This window comes from Cucumis melo, chromosome 4, assembly GCF_025177605.1.
Source record: "Cucumis melo cultivar AY chromosome 4, USDA_Cmelo_AY_1.0, whole genome shotgun sequence".
Classification (NCBI taxonomy): domain Eukaryota; kingdom Viridiplantae; phylum Streptophyta; class Magnoliopsida; order Cucurbitales; family Cucurbitaceae; genus Cucumis; species Cucumis melo.
Window position 1 is genome coordinate 26,651,721 of NC_066860.1, and position 23,541 is coordinate 26,675,261.

At 35.5% G+C, this 23,541-nt stretch overlaps 2 protein-coding genes across 2 annotated transcripts; both read right to left on the minus strand.

The window, feature by feature from the left end:
• Positions 1–2,434: 2,434 nt before the first annotated feature.
• Positions 2,435–11,840, minus strand: LOC103502836 (uncharacterized). Its single transcript, XM_008466948.3, has 10 exons — positions 11,403–11,840; positions 10,535–10,604; positions 7,367–7,491; positions 6,920–7,028; positions 6,738–6,801; positions 6,592–6,647; positions 5,310–5,417; positions 4,361–4,510; positions 3,232–3,402; positions 2,435–3,061 (listed from the first exon to the last, which is right to left on the minus strand). Exons 1-10 carry the CDS (start codon positions 11,636–11,638, stop codon positions 2,828–2,830), a joined length of 1,323 nt encoding a protein of 440 aa, XP_008465170.1. The 5' UTR covers positions 11,639–11,840; the 3' UTR covers positions 2,435–2,827.
• A 591-nt stretch (positions 11,841–12,431) lies between these two features.
• LOC103502837 (uncharacterized) lies at positions 12,432–16,548 on the minus strand. The gene is made up of 5 exons (XM_008466950.3): positions 16,220–16,548; positions 14,827–14,938; positions 13,183–13,254; positions 12,895–13,100; positions 12,432–12,817 (listed from the first exon to the last, which is right to left on the minus strand). Exons 1-5 carry the CDS (start codon positions 16,327–16,329, stop codon positions 12,709–12,711), a joined length of 609 nt encoding a protein of 202 aa, XP_008465172.1. The 5' UTR covers positions 16,330–16,548; the 3' UTR covers positions 12,432–12,708.
• Positions 16,549–23,541: the final 6,993 nt, after the last annotated feature.

Genomic DNA, 23,541 nt, shown 5'->3' on the forward strand with positions numbered 1-23,541 from the left:
ATTTATAACATAACATTTTGTCCTAAATGTTGTTATAGGCATCTTATATAATTTTGCTCCTTAAAATGCAAAATTAAAATTCTCAATACCATTAAGACATGAACATAAGAGATTGTTTTCAAAATTTGCATGGATTAATTACGGAATTTGAAAACAGTTTCTAGAAACAGAATTCGGTTTCTATTAAATAGACTCTGGTGCGTTTTGGGGAGGGAAAGAGTTATGGAGAAAAAGATTATAATAACCCTAGAATTATGATAATCCTAGTGTGTTATAATAATATGTGTTTGGGAAAAATGTTATTATTGGTAGTGTTATAATAATATGTGTTTAAGAGAGGGATTATGATAGTAGTGTTATAATAATATGTGTTTGGGTGAAGGATTATGATTGTAGTAATTTAAAAAATAATAATAGAATTTGGATTAGGTTATTTAGGTAGGATAACGTAGGGTTGTAAGAGAGTAAAAGAGAGGATAAAATAGGGTTATTTAGGGATTAGATAATCTTAATCCCTATTTATCATATTCCTTGGGTCAAACACGGTTTGGCCCAATTTTCTAATCTTTTTCCTCCTAAAATCCCACCCCAAACACACCCTTATAGATTTTATTATCGCCCCTTAGATTCTATTATCGATATTCTATCAATGTATCATTTATGATAGAATCTAAAATTTTACTCTATTTTATAAATATTTAAAAATAAAAAACTCATTTTTATTTATTTATTTATTTAAATCTCGTTTTACTTAAAAAAGTTATTTTAAAGAATCACTATTTATTTTTAAATTAAGCACTTGACGTAAATTGTAATTAGTTACAAAATAAATGACTAAATTTTTAAAAATTTTCTTGATACTCTTAGCTTACAGAAAAGAAGAAAAAAAATTGTTTACCTTAAAAATTGTTCATCAAAATACAATAACTTTCAACCGTTGCGCTCATTCACTAAAAAAATAATTGCATTAATATTTTTAATCTTTAAAACAAATATTTACAAATATAGTAAATTGTCACAATCTATTAACAATAGACCGTGGTAGTCGAAATATATCAAGTTGTGACAATGTATCAACCATTTTTACTATTTCCTATAATTTTACCTTTCTTTAATCAATATCATCCAACATAGGTGAAGTCGTTTTAACATAAAAAAAAAATGTGTTCTAAGGTAATTTATTTGTGTTAATATCAAATTTGATATAGTTCAACTAGTCAAAGATGTCAACTTGATTCAATGTTTTTTTCTAAATGTCCTAGAGCTTATAATATGATTGCACACTCACTAGCTAGGTTGACGATTTCTCCGGTTTGGAAATCTTTTGTACACTCGGTTTGTACATCCTCTTATTTGGAAGATGGTTTGTTTTGTTTTTGGGATGAGGATATTCCCTTTGCTGCATCCTCGGTTCTTTACGAGGCTCTTGTTACCAGTTTGGTTGTTTGCTTTAAAAAAAATTTGTCAACTTGAGCATGTTACCGAACAAGTTAAGGAACATAAATGTATTGTATCTCACTTTCCACATGTTTTTATCTTCCCTGAAAAGAGAATACTTCGTTAAGTCTGAAGGACAATGGAAAGAATCAGTATATTTTCCACCAAGGGAAATGAGCCAATTAGAAAAATTATTACACCAAACCGTAAACCCCAATCTAAAACATCCAGCTCCCTTGGCAACCTAGTGAGCAAACTACATTCACATTTCTTTTAACATCAACTAACGAAATCGTTCTAAATCCTTTAGCTAACTCCAAAATATCTTCTGTTAAGCATTGAACTTTCTAATGGGACATCGATATGTCATTCATCAGGCCATTAAACAGAGAAACAAAATACAAATCTATAAAATTTAAAAAGTAAAAACATATTGATGTTTTTTTATCTTTTATAACTAATGACGTAACTGTTTGTTCAAACATATTTCTATTATTAGATCATGACTTTTCATACTTATGATCAACATCACACTCATACATACAAAAGATATATAACTTCAACTTGAATATAGTAATAATCAAAAAGTAATGTAATTGTCCATTAAAACATCTCTCATTAAAATGAGATGTTTCATATTTGTCATCTAGGTCACACTCGTACATCAAGAATACATTACTTTTCGTATAACCACATCGACCTAAATAGTTGTGACGAAGAAGGAAATAAGAATTATGAAAAATTGTACGAATAAAATAAAGATGTAAAACTTTCTCCACTTATAGATTATATATAGTATAGATTTCTGGCACTTTTAGAAACGCTTCTAAAAAAGGAAAACAGAAAACATGACCAATTACAAAATACTTTACTTCTAAAAAAAGAATTTTTTTTAAAGGAAACGCGGAGGAACATTTCGAAACTACCTTGAACTAGTAATCACCACTCAAACACACCACCTTCAATTTCCTATTCACTGTGAGAAACTGAACCTAAATTGAGAAATATACATTATATTTTTGCTACAAACAGAAAAAATGAAGTAATTACACAAGAGTAAATGGGTGGATTTACAAATATTCTGTGAAGTTGTATAAATAGTGATCCCAAGAAAGCGATGGAACTGTTTAATAGTTACAGCAATAGCAAGTCTAATTGAAACAGAACATTAAGGAAAGAAGCAAAAATCAGTCCAAACTCCAAAGATGCCACAACTTACGACTCGCTATGCTGTTGTGCGTGTATGGCTCGTCGAGGACAATATTGCGTTCAGATAAGAACCATAACCAAAAGGGTTGAGCAATTCAGAATCATCGGAGCATCCGGATATAGTACACATCCACAGAACATATATATGGGATGGTGGCAAATTGTAAGCCCATGACAACATCTATGGCCTCAAAAGTTTCGGACCTATGTTTGAAGACATCCAAGATGTTACCACTTCCACAAGCAGGTTTAAATCCTTGGATGCTTCAGCTTGGAGAATTTTCGAGTCTACCCCTAATGTGTTTCCCACTTCCTTCGCAACGGTTTCCCAAGGTGTTCCAGCGGTTAGATTGGAAAAGAGCTCACTACCTCTATTCACAGCATCCGCCATTGCTGGTGGTATGTCGGGAAGGCCCTATAAATAAGGAGAAAAATTCTTCAATCTCAAATAAGATAAGAGAACCAAAAAATCAAATCTCAATCCCGTCATCTCTGATCTTTTTGAAAATGGTAATGACAATAAATACTAATAAGAAAAGAGTGTTTCATTGTTCATAGATGATGAAACGGGGTGAGACGGAGGACCTGCTGCAACGGTAACCCATGATTGCCAGGCAACGCCCGAGTTGACATGTCCAGCATTGAACTAATTGCAGACTCCGAGCTAAGCAACTGAGCTAGTATCAGAGTTTCATCGATTGTATCATCTTTGAACTTTATGAGAAGATTGCGGGAGATGCCATAGTATGACTTCACCTGATCAGCATTCCACAAGAACAGGTAAGAGCATTTCTACAACTAGAGTCTACGAATTTCTTTTGCCCTAATTGTGAACTGTAGACCACAGGCACTGCAGGTATTATCCATCCTAAAAACCTTGCAAGCAATTTACACTTCGGTCACAGACTCGAGAAGAACAAAATTGCTACACAAACACAAAATAATGCCACACAGTTTACAGAGGGAGTGAGTCAAGAAGCAAGAAATATGTCATATATCATTTAAGAATTCTCAAAATAATACCATGCCGGAACCCAGCTGCCATCTTTAGAGAATGTAAGGTATCTCTTACAACTATGACGTTATTGAACAAGGGAATGCTTTAAGGCAGCACATCCCTTCCCCTTTCTTAGAATTCGCTACTTAGCAAAACAATGAAAACGAAAGACTCTCAACCTCACCGTTATACTACCCTCCCTTACACGAAAAAGATTCCTCTCACTCTCGTTGGTCACCACTCCCCCAACATTCTTCCAACGTCCCTCACTCCCACAACACAACACACTTCCCTCCACAGTTACATTCCTGCCCCTCCTATACTGATGGTGGCCTAACAGATAACTTAGGCAATCTCAAGAAGTGCCAATAATTTTTCCCAAAGAAAAGTCGCTATTTACTCTTATACTTGGGTAAACATAATTGTGCAATCAGCAAAATTTATTCTATGTCCATCCAATTCTGGACTTGTATGAGCGTTCAAGTCAGCGCCCTTTTCAAATTTGATAAAAGCCAGATAATTAATTGCACAAAATCCAACAATAAAAACACAAAAACCCAGCTATAAAATTAAACGACTTAGAACCAAATGTAAAATATCAGAAGCAGCCAAATAAAATACTTGTGTCCTCGTAGAGCCACCCCCACTAAAGAATAAAAATAGAAAGCTAAACAATATGCATAAATATTTATTTGTTATTGTGGGCAATGGACATACAATTCGTCGAGTTTCCTCCGGCTTTGGAGTAAAATCTTGTCTTCCTCTCACCAAATCCATGTACAAGGGAGGCAACTGCTCAACTAAAGGAAGAACTTGCTTCACTATTGGAGGGCTAAGATTTTCTAATTGTTTCATTGTCATCTCTGCCTGCAGATGCATAAAAACAAGAGACAAGATTCTTGATTCTCGATAAAAACTACCAAACAACAAGGGAAATGAGCAAGATAAATAGAAGACACAAAAAGTGCAGAAAACTGTATAATACAATTGTCTATCATAAAGCATTATCCATCTAAAGCATTAGGTTTGAGTTCTCAAGTAGCCAGAAATCCTATAGTAGATAACAGATAGAAACTATACACCACAATTTTCGTATAAACAAATGTGTTGTGTGTATGCATGCATGTACGTAAATTTTTAACCTATTTATATACATAGGTACGATAAATTTTTAACCTTGAGAAAATTGTAACTCTATTTTTCTCATAAATGTCAATATTAACTACTAAAAAAAATTTGTATATGTATGAAAATATAAAGCAGAAAATAATTTCTTTTAACCTACATTTTAATATGAGATGATGTTTAGAATCCTAAATTCATTTTCAGAGCTCCTGTACATATCGAGCATGTAATAGTTTTAGAGTCTCAAGGGCAGCACATTGGTAAGTACAATTTCGTTCTTTTTTTTTCCAAAATCTGTAGAATGTAGACCCAGAAAGAAAATAGTAAACAGGTTAACCTAGAAAACACCCAACTCATGTTAGTTTATGCTACAACTGCTGCAAAATTGAAAATTATGATTGTGTTTAATCCACTACAAAATATAGTCATGAAACTTCAGAATATCAAATATCTCAAAACTATATTTGGAAACTCTAACAGCAAGCTTTGAAAAAACCATGCACGGTAATCACTAGGATCATAAAAAGATAAAATATCTTACCCCTAGACGAAAAGTCGGTGATGATGCAATTTGTGATAAGAGAGGCCCCATGCTTTGAGCCATTGGAACAAGTACCGGGGAGAACAAAGGAACGGCTGAGCTTGCCTCCTGAGAACAGAGAACTTTTTGTCAATTCTCTAAAAAATAAAGAGGGTGACATGAACAAAGAAACATAACGACACATGAGGAGATTCATAGATTTTTTCCTGGAGGACCATGGTAATGTTTGCTCTTGGTGAGATTTCAAGCCGCTTCAGTTTCTAGGTAGCATCATACTTGGTTGGAATCCCGTTTTTTAGAGGAATTTTTGTAGGTTTGGTTTTCTTTATGTTCTTGTATTCTTTTAATTTTTTTTTCTCGATGTAACCCATTAAAAAAATAATAATAATAAAATGAACATAAAGACATTGATTAACATATTAACAGTATAAAATGTAAATACTAATAAATAAAAATGCTATTGCATAACAAATAACTAAACAAATTTTATATTGGCATAGCATAGACTTATTTTATTAAGAAATTTAACCAGATGCCTTAACACTACTGATCCCTGATGCTAAGGTCTTTTCTCTTCTTTTCCTTTTCCAATTAAGAAAAAACTTCTAAAAAAGAACAAAAAAGTAAAGAGTACACATGCCAAAACATGACAAGCCTACATTGAAAAGATGAAGAGACCACAATCTTTATAGCTCGCTCTTTCATTGGCAATTGGAACCCCACATTTATCAAGTATGGCATCAGGGACCAAAACGCCCAATCGAAATTTCAACCAAAAATTGGGAATCTGCCTAAATATAGTGAACCCAAAGAGGCACTCACTATCATGAAGGGGCATGTTGAGGATACCCACATCAAAAAAATGAAGAAACCTCACAATCTTTACAAGATGCATGAGTTACTCCTCTCTTATTTTATTATCAAAATTATCACCATAATCATGTCCTAGATACTTCTGCCTCTAAATGTAAGGTTCAGTTTTATCAGCTACAAAATTTAGTTGGTAAATTCTACATAAGGTGTACTGTAGGTAAATTCTACACAAGGTGTACTGTATTTCCCGTCTTAAGCATGCACCTCATCCATGTGTTTAGGTGCTACAAAACCTTTCCGTTTTCATGCACTTGCCCAAACACTAGTTCTGATGACCTGGAAAAAGAAGCTATATCTACCCTTTCGTGGTAACAAATGCTCAAACCTGACAAATTGGTATTTGACTTTTCTTTATCCAACCGTATGTTCGAAACACCAAATTCATGTATATGATATATGGCAAAATTACCTTGTTATTGAATGCCATCAGTACATTTCCACTTCTTTCCACAGCATATCTTGATCCTGATGAAGAGATAAGTTAGCAATCTAACCCATTTGATTTGCTGCAAACCAAATCAGTTCCTGACATGACATAAAGAGATGTTATGATACCAATCAAAAGGTGGATGACAGATCCCAGAGAATGGCCAATACCAAAAGTGGGAAGATCTTGTACCTGTATGATTAACTAATTAACTTTTCCCTTCGAAATTTTAGGGGGAAAATGAAAAAGAGAATGTTTCACATCATAAATAAGAGAGAGAGAAGAAAGAAAAAAGAACAGAAAAACTCACTGAGTCAAGAAATGCCCGATGACACCTATCAAATTTAAACTGCACTTCATCCGCAATTAAGAAATAGTCAAATCCACTGGCATAGGGTGTTGCAATAATGAAAACTCCCCTGATTCATAATAGTGTCTGATCAAATCTTCTTCGTTTCTTATTTATAAGTATATAGTCTACAAAGATTTGAAAATCATGGACTTAAAGTCTAGCAAACAATTAAACATAGTGCTACAACTAATCTGAAATTTGATAACCATTTTAAGAAGTTTAACAGATCAAAGGACTATAAAAGGAAGTATGATCAAAAAATCTGGTGCCAGTTAAAGGAACAAAACACTCAGGAAGACAGATACCTGTTCCATCACTATCCAAGTATAGAAAAGATATGTGACCTATTGAAATATTAAATACATAAAAATGATTTCATAAAGAGAGTAAAACTAAAAGCCTCACTTCTCGGAAAGGCGCTCCAAAAACAAGCGATATGTAAGCTGAGGTGCAGCTCCAACAAATATACCCCCAACAAAATGTACAACATATTTTGGGGTTGTGTTTCGTGGTTTGAGAACCCATGCTCCCTGAAATTTTACAATGCAGATAACTTTCTTAAGAATTTCTGAGAAAAGAATGGGGAAAAAATGAAGGCTCTATTTCTTAAAATTCTTCTGTAAAGAAACGCTGAAAATATGTTGTGCCCAGTGGTTCTTCATCCTGATCCTTGATACAAACTTTTTTTTTTAATGAATAATTCAAATTTTATTCAGAGAAAATGAAAGAATACAGATACAAAAACAAAGCCCAAAAGAATAAAAAAGAACCAAAATATAGAAAGGGGCTTCAATCAAGTAGAAGTTTAAAATAAGACCTCAAAAGAATAATACAGAAAAAATTGCTACTGATCTCTAGAGAGAGATATGGAACCTTATGGAGGACCAAACATCATTCGAGGTCCTCTCAAGCCCTCTAAAAGTTCTTCTATTTGTCTCACATCAAAGAACCCACAAAACTATCTACACTCCAACTTGCCACAGAAACGTCCCCTCTTGCAAAAGGGTGGATGATGACGGAATGCTTCAATCATCTCTCTAGATCCCCTGGGCTTGGCAAAGAATAAGCCAAACACCTTGGAGAACCAACCCCTAACTGTTGTGCAAAAACATAGCTCCAAAGAATATGATCAAAATCCTTGCTGTCCTCTTACAGAAAATGCAACCTCCTTTAAATCTGATAGATCTCTTCTGTGAATGATCTGGCACATGAAGAACTTTACTGTTTTAGGAATTTTCAACTTATACAACAAGGTAAAGACAGAACCACTCGAGGGGAAGGGGTTCACCAAACACCAAGAGAGACGCTTACAAGACAAAGGACAATAGAACCCCAATGAAGGAGAGGGAGAGCTCCAAAAATGAGGAAAGAACACCTGCGACCAAGTGATTTCTCATAGACGAGAGTTATTATGAGCGAGGAATTAAAGCGTAAAAGGGTTATCCTTAACCATTTATGCTCCCAAAAATTTTATTCGTCCCACCACCGATAGAACAATGAACAGAATTGGGAAAAGAAATAGAGCTATTTAGAGATATCTTCCCAAGGATCACTGGGAGTGCCTTTAACCCACCCAAGATCCATCCAAAAGGGAGTGGTCATCTATAATTGCTCAAATTGACCTTGTATCATAAGATTTCAAACTCACTAGGGAATTCCAACAACTATTAGCCAACAAATCCTTGTTTCAGGCACTTAAGTTACCTATATATAATTCCCAAAACCCACTGGTTTTTTGTAACCAAAACACCTCTCACCTTACTAAATGAGAGTCTTTCCATTCCTCAATACCTCATAAAAAATTTCTCATAAGCTTCTCCGAGGTATTACTATTTAGTAACCTAACCCAGGATCCCAAATAGAATAATAAAATAGATTGAAGTGCACCTAAAAACTGACTAAATGAGATTAAGTGAACCTCCTATCAAGCAAAATGTTCTGTTCGTGCACCTCAAAATTGACTAAATAAGGTTCTCTTCTATGAGGAGAGCCCACTTCAAATCTCCATTGGGTCCCAAATGAAATGTGTTATTACCAAGGAAAAGCCCTGAGTGAGAAGAAGGGAAACACCCTACTTCACATCCTACAAAATCCTTCTATTGATTATATTGTAAAAGGCTTTCCATGCCCATCGTAACTTGATATATAAGTCTAAGCCGCCTTCCAAAGTTGAGATTCCAGCCCCCACTTTTGTTGTACCCAAGCAAGTTCACTGTCTTGCTGCTACATGGAAAGGAAAAAGGAGTTTTCAACGTTTTTCCACAGTGCCTCTACGGAAGAAATCCTCAAGCCAAAAGAAGAGCAGCTACCACCAGCAGTTCTGGGAGAAATATAGTTGCAAAGGAAATCTGTATGCCTTAGAATGCCAAACCAAAGACTTCAAAGCCAAGCATCAGCAAATGGAGGGAAGCTTGTCAAAGGTGACAATGGAACATTTAGCATCTCATTTTTCCAAGGTGTGGTTAGAAACTCCACAGAATTTCTAAATCCTTTAGAGAGGAGACTCTGTTCCTATCCTTGGTTAAGACTAAACCAAGCCCGCCTTTTTTTCTTTTTAACAAGAAACAAGCCTCTTTATTAAGTAAATGAAACGAGACTAATGCTCAATGTACAAAAGGAAACAAGAAGCATAAAGCTAAAATCTAGGATCAGGAGGTATACCTGGACATCTTAACTAGGTTGACACCCCATAGCAACTTAAAAGTAACATATCCAAAAACTTTAAAGAGGGCATATCCAAAAAGAAACTACAAGTAACATAACAATGTTCTTTCCATAGAACAAGACAAAAAAGTCCTAAAATTTAAAACTTTAAACAGTACAGACATAGCCATCAAAAAACAAGATTGATCAACAAAACTATGAAAAAGATCTAAAGGAAGAATTCCATCGGATCATTTGTAGCCACATCTGCCTCCAAGGACCCACCATGTCAGAATGCAGGGATTTTAATTCATGGAAATAAGAGCGCTCCAGTTCAAGCTAATCTCCTGACTTCAATGATCTGCAAAAGCCTTGGAGAGAGAGGACCAAAGGGATGCATTCAGTTGGGCTGCTTCAAATCTAGTAAACCAAGGAGTTCCCTTATCATGGAAGACTCTTTTGTTCCTTTCAAACAATTGATCTGCCAGCACCGCTTTCACTGCATTACTCCAAAGGAGTTGAATTTTTTTTTTTTTAGCTTTGGCCCCACCAATATCTGTGAAGAATTCCTCGCCCCCCATTTAAGGTTGGAAATGTTACAATCTTTCAGTTGCCAAGATGTGAGCTCCCTTTTCCAATAGGGCCTCCCGAATAAAATCACAAACCATTCTGACAATCGAACAAGTTTTTCTAGGGCTTCAAAAACCAGATGGTAATGGGAAGGGGTAGGTTCAAAAGGACCGCTGGAATGTGAGTGAGTCATCCTCTTTTGAGTAACAACTATTCCACTTACCAAAGGTACTAAAGAGTATTGCAAAACGTATAATTTCCGTGGACTATATGTACCAATACATGTATGAAAAGCAAGGGACTTCAACTCAAACATGAAAATCAATAATAATAATGAAAGATATGGTAATTGTAGTTCACCTCAACTTCTGTCCAATCTTTTAAACCACCCCAGGCCTCTTGTGATTGCCTAACTGTCTCAGTTAGTAATCTGGGAACATAGGAGAAACTTTTTCTTAGCAACGGTATGCAAGAAGATGAACATTGAAAATTAAGGACTCCATTTACTTCATACAAGCGATGATTCGTGATTCAACCCTACTAGTAATTGATGAATGATAGAATGTAAAATGTAATTCATATTCTAACTAAACTCCTTGTATGTGTTTCATCTCCTATGTTAGTTAGTTACACGGCGTTCTGTATGTGTGTGTGTATTATTTTGCGTGAAAACAACCAATTGCTACCAAACTAAATCCTGCTATCAGATCCTGCTGAATAAAAAATGCGCCCTCTCTATGATGCTACCTCTTTGTTGGGAATATTTCTAATACTACGAAAGTACATACTACTATATTATCATTTGATTTATTAAACGATAGTGCCGATGTAAACCTTAAAAGCTGTGGTAAGTAATAAATATACTACTGTAATACAAGAAATTTCCTCCCTCTTATTTATATCCTCACCTTTGACTTTTTTCACTCTCCCCATCCCAAGCCTATTCTGACTCTCTCGAACTCCACGTTCATGGATTTCTAAGGAAGACCCAATTGAAGAGGGGTCAACAACATCAATACACACACATTGCGGATGAATTAAAACAAAACTGAAAAAGAAGTACGGAAAAACGCTGAACTAGCAAGAGTTGACTTAACAAAACAATTATAACTCGCAACATATCCACCAGACAAATTGACTATAATCATGGTAACAGCAACAAAATTCCCCAAAAAAGAAAGAAGAAATGAAGCCCATAACGCAGAAGAAGGAAAAGAGAAGCGGGTACCTCTCAATATCGGAGTAGAGTTGCAAAGCAGTGGAAGTAGAAGGAGGTGGTTGTTCGTTGCCGGAGTCTTGATAATTGCAGTTGATTCGGCTGCGTTGAATGAACTGATGGCGAGATTGACGACCAACTAGAGCTATGGGGAGCTTGAATTTGTGATATCTTTGTGATTGATGATGGAGGACGGGATGGGAATGGGGATGCCGATGAGTATGCGTTGGCTTCAACAGACTGGCCATCCTCTATCTTCCTCGATTCAGATTTGTTTTGCCTTGATTTCAGGATTATTGGCCAAATCATTTCACATCGTATTCCAAATTGTTTTCACAGGAATAACAATTCTTTACGCAAAGTTTTGTTGGGATTATGGAAGTTTGGTCAAAGACTGAAAACTCTAGACGTTCCTCACAAAATAAAATAATAAAAAGTTGTTGCAAGAATAATACACTTTCTAGTCCAGATGGGATAAAGTTTATTTTATATCCCTAAAGTTTTGGAATTATTGAAGTTTTTTTTTCTGAAAACATGAACTTCATTAAATGGGCAACAAAAGCCCACCAGGAAAAAAAAAACTTGATTTTCAAAAATAAAAAATAAAAAATTAAAGAAGAATTATTGTATTTTGGCTAAGATATTGTGCTAACGAAGATAGTATGTGTTCCATTTTTCAATACAATAAAAATAAAAATGGTAAATCAAAGTTCCTAAACAACTAGTTCATATACTATCTTAATACTTCCTCAAGAAATAAAAACTACAATGAACCTATATGTACCCATTTTAAGATTTATGTGTAAGAGACGTATCTGATGTAATCTTCATTTTTCTCTATTCAAGCTGAAAACTCAACAAAAAAGATTTCAATAAACATGGACGTCGTATCAAAACTATCCATTACGAGATAGTAGATAAAAAATGAGAGTGAACTTCAATATAAGCAGAGCGTAAAAGAACCCACAAATTAACGCCAAACTTCATAAGCAAAATATATGTATATATGTATATATATAGCCGTCAGAACTCATACAATCGGAAGACCGTAAAAAATTCTATTATTTTATTTTGATATAACACATAGATTACATTAACAAGATAAATACTACTTTATGCCATGCATCAGCATGCAAAATAACATATTGGAAGAGTTAAGTTGAAACTTCAGTAGACAATTGACCGCTCCTGACTACAGATTCAACAACACGTTTTTCAACTGTACAAGTCTTCATTCGCTGCATCATCAAGTCCCTCACTTCTTGTAGATAATAACAAAGGAACGAATCTATAGTATGAAATTGTTTTTCAACTACCTTCACATTGCATTTTCAGCTGGTTGGGATTGGTATGTTCGCCTCCTTAACTGGGACTCCGTTGTTGGCTGCTGTAAGAAGATTTTGGTTGGATCATTTGGATCAACATATCTGCAAGTTAAACGGCAAGAGCATAATCAAATGACAAATTCCAACTTTCCCATGAAACAAAATTCAACATTACGTACGCATGTCTCATCATTTCATCGACAGGAGTTTGTGCTGCCTGCAATGGATCCACTCGAGGACCTGCATTCATATGTTGATTGTATTGCCTCACTGAAGACAGCAGGTTGAAGAAGAGTGGCACAAAAGTACCGCATCCCCCTTCCTTGAACAAAATCTTAAATGAGTGAGTTGAGTAGAGAGCTCTGTGCTGGTCTTCAGGCACCACCTGTAATAAGGTATTAAATAGGCAGCTAAAGTAGGACTCGGACATACTAAACAAGATGTGGTCTAATAGTTGGCATGCTTACAGGTTCAACTAATCCAGATATATTGTTGCAGAAAAATATTGGCTGGTTAAACTTCTCATCACGAACATAGAGCTGCAAAAGAAACAAGCAAAATATTAGATTGCAATGCAAGAAAATGTCAAATAGAATAACGCAGTCCAATTGCTATTTACGGCTAAAGATTATGGACACATAATCAAAACGGAATATATTACTTCAAGGTAAGGTCGTAAGGACTCAATAATAGGATTATTCTTCAGTCGCTTCAAGGTGATGCCGTGAGAAGTTAAACACATCAATGTGTTTTAACAGGGCCGCCTTTCCACAAAGACTGCCTTTCCACATGTTGGAAATATTAGTGAGATCTTATTAGGGCACAATGCTAGATATATAGAGGTAGCTTGGTTATAAATATAAGGAGCTAGAATTTGTGGAGGAGAGGTCGTATTTTGGTGCATCAATTCATAGTGGGTGGATTGTAGGAGAGACATAGTCATCTCAAAAGGCTATTGATATTGTAATTTCTATGGTATTGCAATATAATTCTTTGCATTTCATGTGCTTCTCATGACGATACTTGCAAACTGCTACAAGATCTAGAGTTCTCAAATAAAGGCAATAGTGCAGATAGTAAGACCAATACTTTTCATGTCAACAAAGCTCTACTCCGTATGACTCAGGAGGTAGGAGATTTATGCAAGAAGAGTAGGTTGTTAAAACGTGGGACGTCTTTTCTTCAAGCTCTGAAGGTGGTATCAAAAGTATGATAAGCTAAGGTTATTGCATAACATGGGGTGGATTAAGACTTTAAAGAGGCCTCGCTTAGATGATGTATAAAGAGGCAATAATTGAAGGAATTGGAGAGAGACTGAGGGTGGTTTCATTCAGTGTTATTAAAAAACTATTATTGGGTATTATTGTGTATGAATGCTCATGTGCAAGAACCCAATGGAAGGAATATTCTAAGTGAAAATTGTGATGAATCACATCCAAGGTGATTGCTGACAGGGTTTGCGGTGATCACCAGCGTTGGAAATGCACAACAATCCATTTTCACTTGAAGACTGAAACAGGTAGGATGGGATTAACGGTGAACACTGAACATTGTGGATGATTTGGCTATCAAGGGAGAAGGACGTATGTGGATAGTCACTAGGACGGAGGGTGAGAAGCTTAAATTTGGTTTCTAAGAAAACAATTGATGCAATGAATTAAAAAGCAAACCAATAGCTAACAGAAAGGAGAAAAATCAATTGGAAATTTGTAGAAGTAATGACATTTATCTTTAAAAAGGCCTATGGTTTGGGGAAATGTAAAAAGTCATAGAAAACATGAGTGGTTTGAGGGAGAAAAATGAAGTGGCATTGAGAGAAATTTAAGTTTCTAGGAAACAAGATTGCTTTTATTAGACTAAATGCGAAGCAGAGCAGTTACTGAGAAACAAAAAGGGCAGGTTAAGTGTTTTAAAGATAGGTTCACAATAAAAAAAGGACGTCAGTCAACTAATTCAGAAGAGGAAGTATTCTTAATACATCCTTCTAGGAATTTGAAAACAAAAAACCTTTTGTTTATCCTTTTGGTTATCCACAATTCAGTCCCATAGAAGACAATTACAAGAATAGTTCATCAAGAAGGGAAGTAAACATGAAGAGTGAAATCCCATACCAAAGGCATGTCGAATGCAGTAAAGACTGGATCTGGTTTATTTGAGACAAAGACCATGCGTACATTTGATAAGTAAATAGTCCCTTTAGCTTTCACACGATCACTATTAGCCCTGCAAAAAAGAGGTAAAACCCATTACGATCATGCCCCATCCCTGCCATTTACAACCTAGTTCATCCAAATTGATACAAAGGTGGTATTTATTACTAGTAAAATATGTCAGAATCGGATATTATATCATTTTTTTTCTTTGTTTCTTTTTCCCTTTTTTTTTTTTTTTTTTTGTTTTTCCTTTTCAGTATAGGGACCAAAAACTATTCAGAAGGGAAAACTGCATAGGAAAAAAAGGAGCAACAAGAAATCGTTAAACTTCTAAAATGCACATAAAAAAATGCAAAACCTTCTGAATCCCTTTAAGAGAAACAAATTTCATTGATGAGTGAAATAAAGGGGTAATAACCCTAAACACCTAATGGTGGATTACACGAAATTTCACAAATTAGGAACTAAAGAAGAATGGCTATAATCAGTGAAAGGGTGTTTACATTTACGCCAATGCAAAGCATGAAAAAGGAGCACATCCATATAATGATCAAAGATATAGGAAGTGTCCCCAAAAAATGCGTCCACTCCATTCTCCCCAAGGAAACCAGAGAAAGACTCAATTGAGAGAAAGCCATAAGATTTTCTTCTAATATGGAAAGCTGCTCCATAAGATTTATTTGCACCATTGACAATCGATTACTAATGAGCATGCATCCAGGTAATTAGTCTTGTGGTTATGTTTCTTCATTATCTACATGTGGCCTGTTTTTTTAGGTGCTCATTGTATCTAGGTTAATGTTTCTATTCAGTGGGTGTAATTATTCGCAAGAACTTATTGAATCCACCATTTCGGATCTAATAAATTATAAGTTGTTCCTGCTACTCAGCCCATAGCAAATTCAAAGACAACGAGCCAAGCAAAAACCAACCTACTAAAAGGGACTCCAAACAATCTCTAACATTGAATTGAAATAAAGTAAATAAATAAATAAATAACAAACAAGTCCCTAAATTCAAGTTCCTCCTTGCGTAGACATCATGCTAACTTCAATAATCAATCACATCGCAAACCCATCGAACACAGTATTAACAAAATAAAATTATAAACAACGTTTCCATGATAAAGGCCAATCAGAATGTCACTACGCCAAGAATCAACCAAAATTCACAAATCGGATAAGCAATTAAGCCAGGAAAAATTTAGAAAAAAACAGAAACAAAAATAAGAAACCATCAAAAAGACACAATTTAAGGAATCATGAACCCAGCAAATTCCCAACCTAGTTCAATTATAATGATCAACAGCGTTAATGGGTATCGAAAAGGAACTAAAAAGAATGGAACTGACCCGGGGATCTTATCAATCTCAAATTCAACGCCATCTCTAGCCAATACGAAAAGCTCGTTGGTGAAGGGAACGGGCATCCCATTTGGAAATAGATTAGGATTGAGAGCCATGGAAAATTAGAAGTGAGCCTGTTTACGAAGATGCGATTTTTAAAACTCAGCTCCCTGCCAACTTCCACGAGCTTCTGGATAATTCGCTCAGGCAGAAGGGAACCTTCAAGAATGGCGGATTTTTGCGGAAAACAAGCCTCTTCTTCTTGGCGAAAAATGGGGTAATTCAAGATATATCTTATTTATTTTTCGTCGACATGTCATTTATAAACGAAACCAAGATTTTACTACTCGAATCAAAATAAAAGATTCAATTTTGTTTAAATTATATAAAAATAAATGCTTCAAAACATTGTATTCCGTCTAAAAATGTCAATCTCAATATTTTCAAATAGATTGGGAAATTGCCAAAAATAGGTTAAAAAAAGAGATTTAAATGAATTTTGTGACAAGTTTTCAAAAGAAAGACTTTTAGGACAATTTGGGTGTGAATGGACAAAAATGCCCTTCCTTTCCTTTCCCTCTTCCACGTTTGCTTTCCCTTCTCTCCACGATCGATTCCTTCTCTTTCGCGTATAGTTCCCTTTCCCTTCTCTTTTCTTTCGTGTAGAACACCTGAACCTACTCCGGCCATCGTCTCTTGCCCATCGTCACTTGCCCATCGTCGCTTGCCCATCGTCGCTTCCCCATCGTCGTTTGCCCTTCGTCGGTCGTTGTCCAGTGCATTTCGTCGCACCTATTCGGACCATTCAATCAACTTCGAGCGTTTTCTCTTATTTAGGTGAGTTTCATGTCTAACCGATTTTCAATTTATCTGCTGTAAGTAAATGTTTGGTTGGGGTATTTGGTGCTATTTTCATCCGTAATTGTCTGATTTTTGGAATTGGACTTATTTGGCGTAAATTAGTTTAGTCAAAGTTTGGTTTTAGGTTCTTAGAAAGTTCAATGGGTAGTGAAAAATGAATTGAACTAGAGGATGAGGATTTAGTTGGATCAAATAGAGGAGGAGTAAGCAATAGGAATAGAAGGAATGAAGGTTTTTTTTTTTTTTATCTCGCACGTATTTTTTTTTATCTCGCACGTATCTCGCACGTTCCAAACTTTCACTATTTATTTCAAAATCAACTTGGTACACCTCCTAATCCATTTAGAGCTATTCTTTGCATGTTTAGTAACTCTCTTAGGCCCTCATGCTTTATCTCGCACGTATCTCGCACGTATCTCGCACGTTCCAAACTTTCACTATTTATTTCAAAATCAACTTGGTACACCTCCTAATCCATTTAGAGCTATTCTTTGCATGTTTAGTAACTCTCTTAGGCTCTCATGCTTTATCTCGCACGTATCTCGCACACATCTCGCACGTATCTCGCACGTTCCGAACTTTCACTATTTATTTCAAAATCAACTTGGTACACCTCCTAATCCATTTAGAGCTATTCTTTGCATGTTTAGTAACTCTCTTCGGCCCTCATGCTTTATCTTGCACGTATCTCGCACGTAGCTCGCACACATCTCGCACGTTCCAAACTTCCACTATTTATTTCAAAATCAAATTGGTACACCTCCTAATCCATGTAGATCTATTCTTTGCATGTTTAGTAACTCTCTTAGGCCCGCACACATCTTGCAGTTATTTTTTTTATTTCTTTACATCTTGCACGCATCTTGTAGGTTCTTAAGTTCAAATCAATTTTTGAAGATACAAAACTACTTAAGGTAGTTTAAGGATGGCACATGTTCGGATTTTAGTGCGTCACGGTGGTGAATGGGATGAAGGACAAAGAAAATATGAAGGAGGAGTGTTAAAAGGCATTGTTGTCCCTAAAGAAATAACACACAAAGATTTACAGTCTGAACTATATGACCTTGCAGAAGTTGACCCTACAAAGTTCGACATAAAGATAAGATGTATATATGAGATCAAAGGGGAAAAGGAAGCTCCTCCATTTGAGTTAAGCAATGACCGTGATTTGAAGTTTTATATTCTTAGTGAAAATCCATTGGAGGTCCCCCTATACCTATCTTTTGAGCCTACAAGCAATCGAAGCATGAAAGTGTTAAACAAAGATTACAATTCAGTATCTGGGAGCAACCAAGTTCAAAATTTAAACCCTCATCCTCCTCCAATTGGAATGGATACATTAGATGAGAATGAAGTTGATATTGGTGAAGTTCAGGTTGGCTTGTGTGATAACATGATAGGGACCAATTCGGCTATATGGGAATCATATGAGTCATATCATTCAATAGATGATACTTTTACATGGGAGTCAGTTGAGATGTACAATGAATTGTTTGACATCCCAGAACAAAGAGATGCTCCTACAAAAGATTGCAAAGGAAAAGGTAAAGTTGACTACAGCTCCTCTAGTCGGAAGTTGAAGACAAAAAGAAGTGTCTGGTCGGAAGAAAGCTCTACAAGTGAAGAGTTGGATGTAGGACAAATCTTTTTTTGCAAGAGAGATTTGTCAATGAGATTAAGTGTGTTGGCAATGAAAAAAAAATTTCAGTTTGTAGTAAAAAAGTCTACAAAAGAGGTTCTTTTTGTTAGATGCATCGACAACAAGTGTGGTTGGAGATTGCGAGCGGTTAGACTGAAGGATTCAAATATATTCAAGATTAAAAAGTATGTGAAAGTTCATTCATGTTCTCTTGAGTTTTTGAATCGTGACCATAGGCAAGCAAAATCTTGGGTTGTTGGAGAATTAATAAAGTCCAAATTCAAGGGACCCGGTCGCATATACAAACCACGTGATATCATAGAAGACATGAGGCAAGACTATGGCATAAATATGAGTTATGAGAAAGCATGGCGTGCCAGAGAAAATGCATATGAACGAGTGCGAGGGTCTCCTGAAGAGTCATATAATCTTTTGCGTAGATATGGTGAAGCACTCGATCGTTTAACTTTGATAGACGATCGTTTATCAAAGTTACGCGATCGTTTACTTTTATATACATGATGGTTTAACAATACATTATTTTTTTAATTTTATGTTCGTTTTTATTTGTTTATTAGAATAAAACTGAAAATCAAGGGAATGATCATACTGATCAGAATGACAATGAGTATGTTGTTCAAGAACAACATACTGAACAACAACCTACTGAAGAACAACATACTGAACATCAAGAGGAAACCCAAAGGTTAACATTTCATTCATTGTTTACTAGTTTATAAATACCTAACAATTGTATTTTTTTTCTTATTCTCATGTTTTTTCTCATTTTGTTTAGGGAACATCAAGAGGAATGTGGTAGTGATATAAGCATAGACGGTAGGGATGCAGACTTGCTAATGACTATAAGAGATATATCGGATAGTCTAAGTCATCAAATTCAGAAAGAAACAGACCTGCCACAAATGATTACTACCCTTCCATTTGTGAGCCAACCTCTTGCACTTTGTGAATTGGCTCCATTGGATCAAACTGTACAAATTGTAAATGAAGAATCTCAACTGGCATGTATACACAACAAATTTATAGTCGTTTGAATGAATAGTTTGTTACTTGTTTAATACGATTACATTGCAGGAAACAACAAAAAAACAGGTTGAGATTAAAAAAAATGATGAAGCAGTTACTTTGGTTGAAAAAGAACCAGTAACTGTGCCTGATAAAGATGAACAAGAAAAACCAATAAAGAGAAGAAAGCTATGTAAAATAGCAAATAAAGAGGTACAAGATGAAGATGAACAAGGTAATCCACCCACAACATCTGCTCAGATCATATCAGAATCTACAACACCTGTCCCAGATGTGGAAATCAGAGAAGTAGATACATATAATCCGATGTGGAAAGTGGATCCAAAATTATGGAAGGAATACATACAATGGAAAAGATCAAGAAAAACAACTCATGAACAAAGGAAAGTAGTCTCCACAACCAGAAAGAAAGACTTTTTCAGACAGCTTAAAGAAAACACATGGGTACATGGAGACGTAAGTACTCTTCCCAAACGATCGTGTAATATTAACTTAACGATCACAAATACTAAGTAAATGATCACATGTACATTTCTTAAGCGATCGCTTACTAAGTAAACGATCACATGTACATTTCTTAAGCGATCGCTTATACTCTCCTTTCATTCACTAAACGATCGTTTATTTTTTCTTTGTAGACATTGGATTTGCTATTATCCCACTTGCAGAATAAAATGTTGCATCTCAAGAACCATTGCAAGCGTTCTTTTAGAATATTACATTCTTCGTTTCTAGTAAGTTGTTATTCTTTAATTTTTTTTGTATAGAAGTTAAACTGCATCATTATATTCTGACTAAATTTTTTGACTTGTTCTTGAAGCTTGGAATCAATAAACCAGACTGCATTGTTTGGAACCATATTTTCGATACTCATCTGGTGACACCAGATAATACGAAAGCTGAATGGACAGACCCAACAACACACCTAACTATATGGACAGAAAAAGATGTGGAATACTATTTCAACACTGCTGTTGGTGATTACAACCACATACCAGGGTGGGGAGATGTCAACTACGTGATTACCTGCATCAACATAAAAGAACACTGGTTGGCTATTGCAGCTGATATGAGAAAATGCAGGATCTACGTGTTCGACTCAATGCCAAATTATGTTGAGCAGAAACTTGTTGATGAAGCTCTTCAAATGCCTGCACGATGCATCCCCTCACTCGCGATTGCAATTGGAGTCAACCTCCATTCAGATCATTTCACATATGGCCCTTGGCCAATACGCAGATCGAAGGCCACATTACAGAAAGGGCGTTCATTGGATTGTGGAATTTTCTGTGCTAAATTTGTTGAATGCCTTGTAACTGCTAGTGACCTTGGTTGTCTAACTGTGCCAAACATGAAACTGTTTAGACAACAATATGTGCTGGAACTTTGGGCCAATAAATACTTTTGCTAAATAAAAAAAAAATATTTCGTTTTTGTACTTTTGAGTTAATATTTGTATTCGTTTATATAATTTTTTTAATGTAATTTTTATAGAGAGAATAACATATTATAATTTTAAACTTTGTTATAAAATAAGTACTTTGTGATATTTTCTATTAAACGCGACCAAAATTGAGAAAGAATATTTGAGTTAATATTTGTATTCGTTTAGATACATATCACAAAATATTCGTGTAGAGAAATACTCATCGCGCACATATGTATAAACGATCTTCTTAATAAACGATGTCTAAACGATCTTCTTAATAAACGTCAAAATATTAAGCGATCGATTAGCAAAGTCTAAACGATCGTTTAGTAAAGTCTAAACGATCGTTTGGTAAAGTCTAAACGATCTTCTTAATAAACGATGTCTAAACGATCTTCTTAATAAACGTCAAAATATTAAGTGATCGTTTAGTAAAGTCTAAACGATCGTTTGGTAAAGTCTAAACGATCGTTTGGTAAAGTCTAAACGATCTTCTTAAAATCATAAAAAAATTAAGCGATCGTTTAGCTACAAGTAGTTTTGCAACATAGAGAATAATCGATACTACTAATTGAAATGTCAATTGATACTAATTGAAATGCAACATACACAATAATCGAACAGCCAATTGATACTTGTGATTTATGTTAATATTTCAATACATAGGAGTGTTGGTCCATAATTGAAATGCTAATTGTTTTCTAAAGTATGACATGTTTTCTTGACATAATGTATCTAAACCAACACCAACAGCTATGTACTCAAAATACTTAATTGTGAATACGCCACAATCACTATTATTTCGTTGAAGTGGAATTGAGTCAACAATGACAACTGGCCAAGGTTCCTTGTATGTCGATGATCTATCTCTCCTATCAAAGAAGCCAGTACTATCTAACAACTTTGGCACCAACTGTCGAATGAGCAGTAATATGTTTGTCATCTCTTCGGCAGTTGTAAGTGACGGAAGCGAATCTCATACCTTCACTTGACAACTTACCAAATCCAAGCATAATAGAACCCAATGGTTGCCATGGACATTGAATGGAGAGTAAACGTAATCAACACTTGCCCAAGGATCTTGGAAGTCCTCTTTTGACCCGACAACATAGTCAACCAACCTATACTCTTCGTCCCAGTCAAACGGACGATTCTCTTTAATACATTCTTTGTATAGGGGCCACTTCGAAACTAAAATGCACTGCAAAGAAAAACATACAAACGCAAATATCAGACCGAAAGACAAATATCAAACGCAAATACATACATAAAGTAACGCGACGATTCCAACCATAAAGATTGTGTCTGCAGTTGTGAAGTTCTGAGAAGAAGGTATCCCGGCTGCCTTAATCTTCAAGCGAATGAAAAGAAAAAGTGCATCCAAATGCTAATAGAAACAAAAGTAAGCAGTAAATGTATAGAACCATAACAATGATAAAATTATAATTGCATAAATGATAAGATAATCCCATACCTCATCCGAAAACCACCGGCGACACATAAACAAGTCTCTGAAAAAAGCCTTCGATTTTTTCCCATGAAAGGTTTCACGCAGCTCATCGTCTGTACTCTTGTCTGTAATCCAAGCTCGAAGTCTATCTAAATGGACGTCAAGTATTTTGTGCATAGGATCATAAACAATTGCTTCATACTCAGAGGTGCTGGTGGTTGATGTCAGAGACCGTTTAGGTAGAGTTGTGAATGGGGTTGATAGGTAAACACTTGCACGCTTCCTACGGGCGGGCCGAACGTGTGGTCGTTGAGTGAGAAATGGTTCTATCTCTGTGACGTCCTCATCGTCAACGACATCTATTGGCTCCTCTAAACCAATATCAACCTTCTTCTCCAACACATCTTCGTCGCCCTATGGAAGCTCATAATGCATTAGTGTGGATAATGATAGAAATTAAACATCAATATTAGCAAGAACATGGAACCAAACCTTCTTTTTAACTTCAATATGTTCATCCTCCTTTGGCATCCTCAACCAATTAGGGGTACCGCCTGTGTCAACATCTTCGGTCTTAGCATTATCCACATCTTTACTTTCTAATATATGATCTACTAAGCCTTCGGACACCTTGTGGTCCCCTTCGTCACCCTATGGAACCTCAAAATGAATTAGCGAAAACATGCAACTTAACGTATGAGTAATTACCAAATATGAAACAACTAACGTCAATACACTTAACAGTTTCATTCCTAACCTTTCTTTGAAGTCCAATGTGCTTCAATATGGTTGACATCATGCCCTTCAATTCGTCAATATCTGATTTTATACTATTAAGTTGCCCTTCAACAACTGCTACTCGATCTTGGAGATTTCGAATAGCCTTTTTCATCTTAATCTTG

Coding starts and splice junctions, on each gene's coding strand:
- LOC103502836 (XM_008466948.3), bottom strand. CDS start 11,638: ATGGCCAGTCTGTTGAAGCCAACGCATACTCATCGGCATCCCCATTCC. Junction 10,605..11,402: donor CTCTACTCCGATATTGAGAG/GTACCCGCTTCT, acceptor CTATGTTCCCAG/ATTACTAACTGAGACAGTTA. Junction 3,403..4,360: donor CGGAGGAAACTCGACGAATT/GTATGTCCATTG, acceptor AATGCTGATCAG/GTGAAGTCATACTATGGCAT.
- LOC103502837 (XM_008466950.3), bottom strand. CDS start 16,329: ATGGCTCTCAATCCTAATCTATTTCCAAATGGGATGCCCGTTCCCTTC. Junction 14,939..16,219: donor GAGATTGATAAGATCCCCGG/GTCAGTTCCATT, acceptor TCTTTTTTGCAG/GGCTAATAGTGATCGTGTGA. Junction 12,818..12,894: donor GATGAAATGATGAGACATGC/GTACGTAATGTT, acceptor TTTAACTTGCAG/ATATGTTGATCCAAATGATC.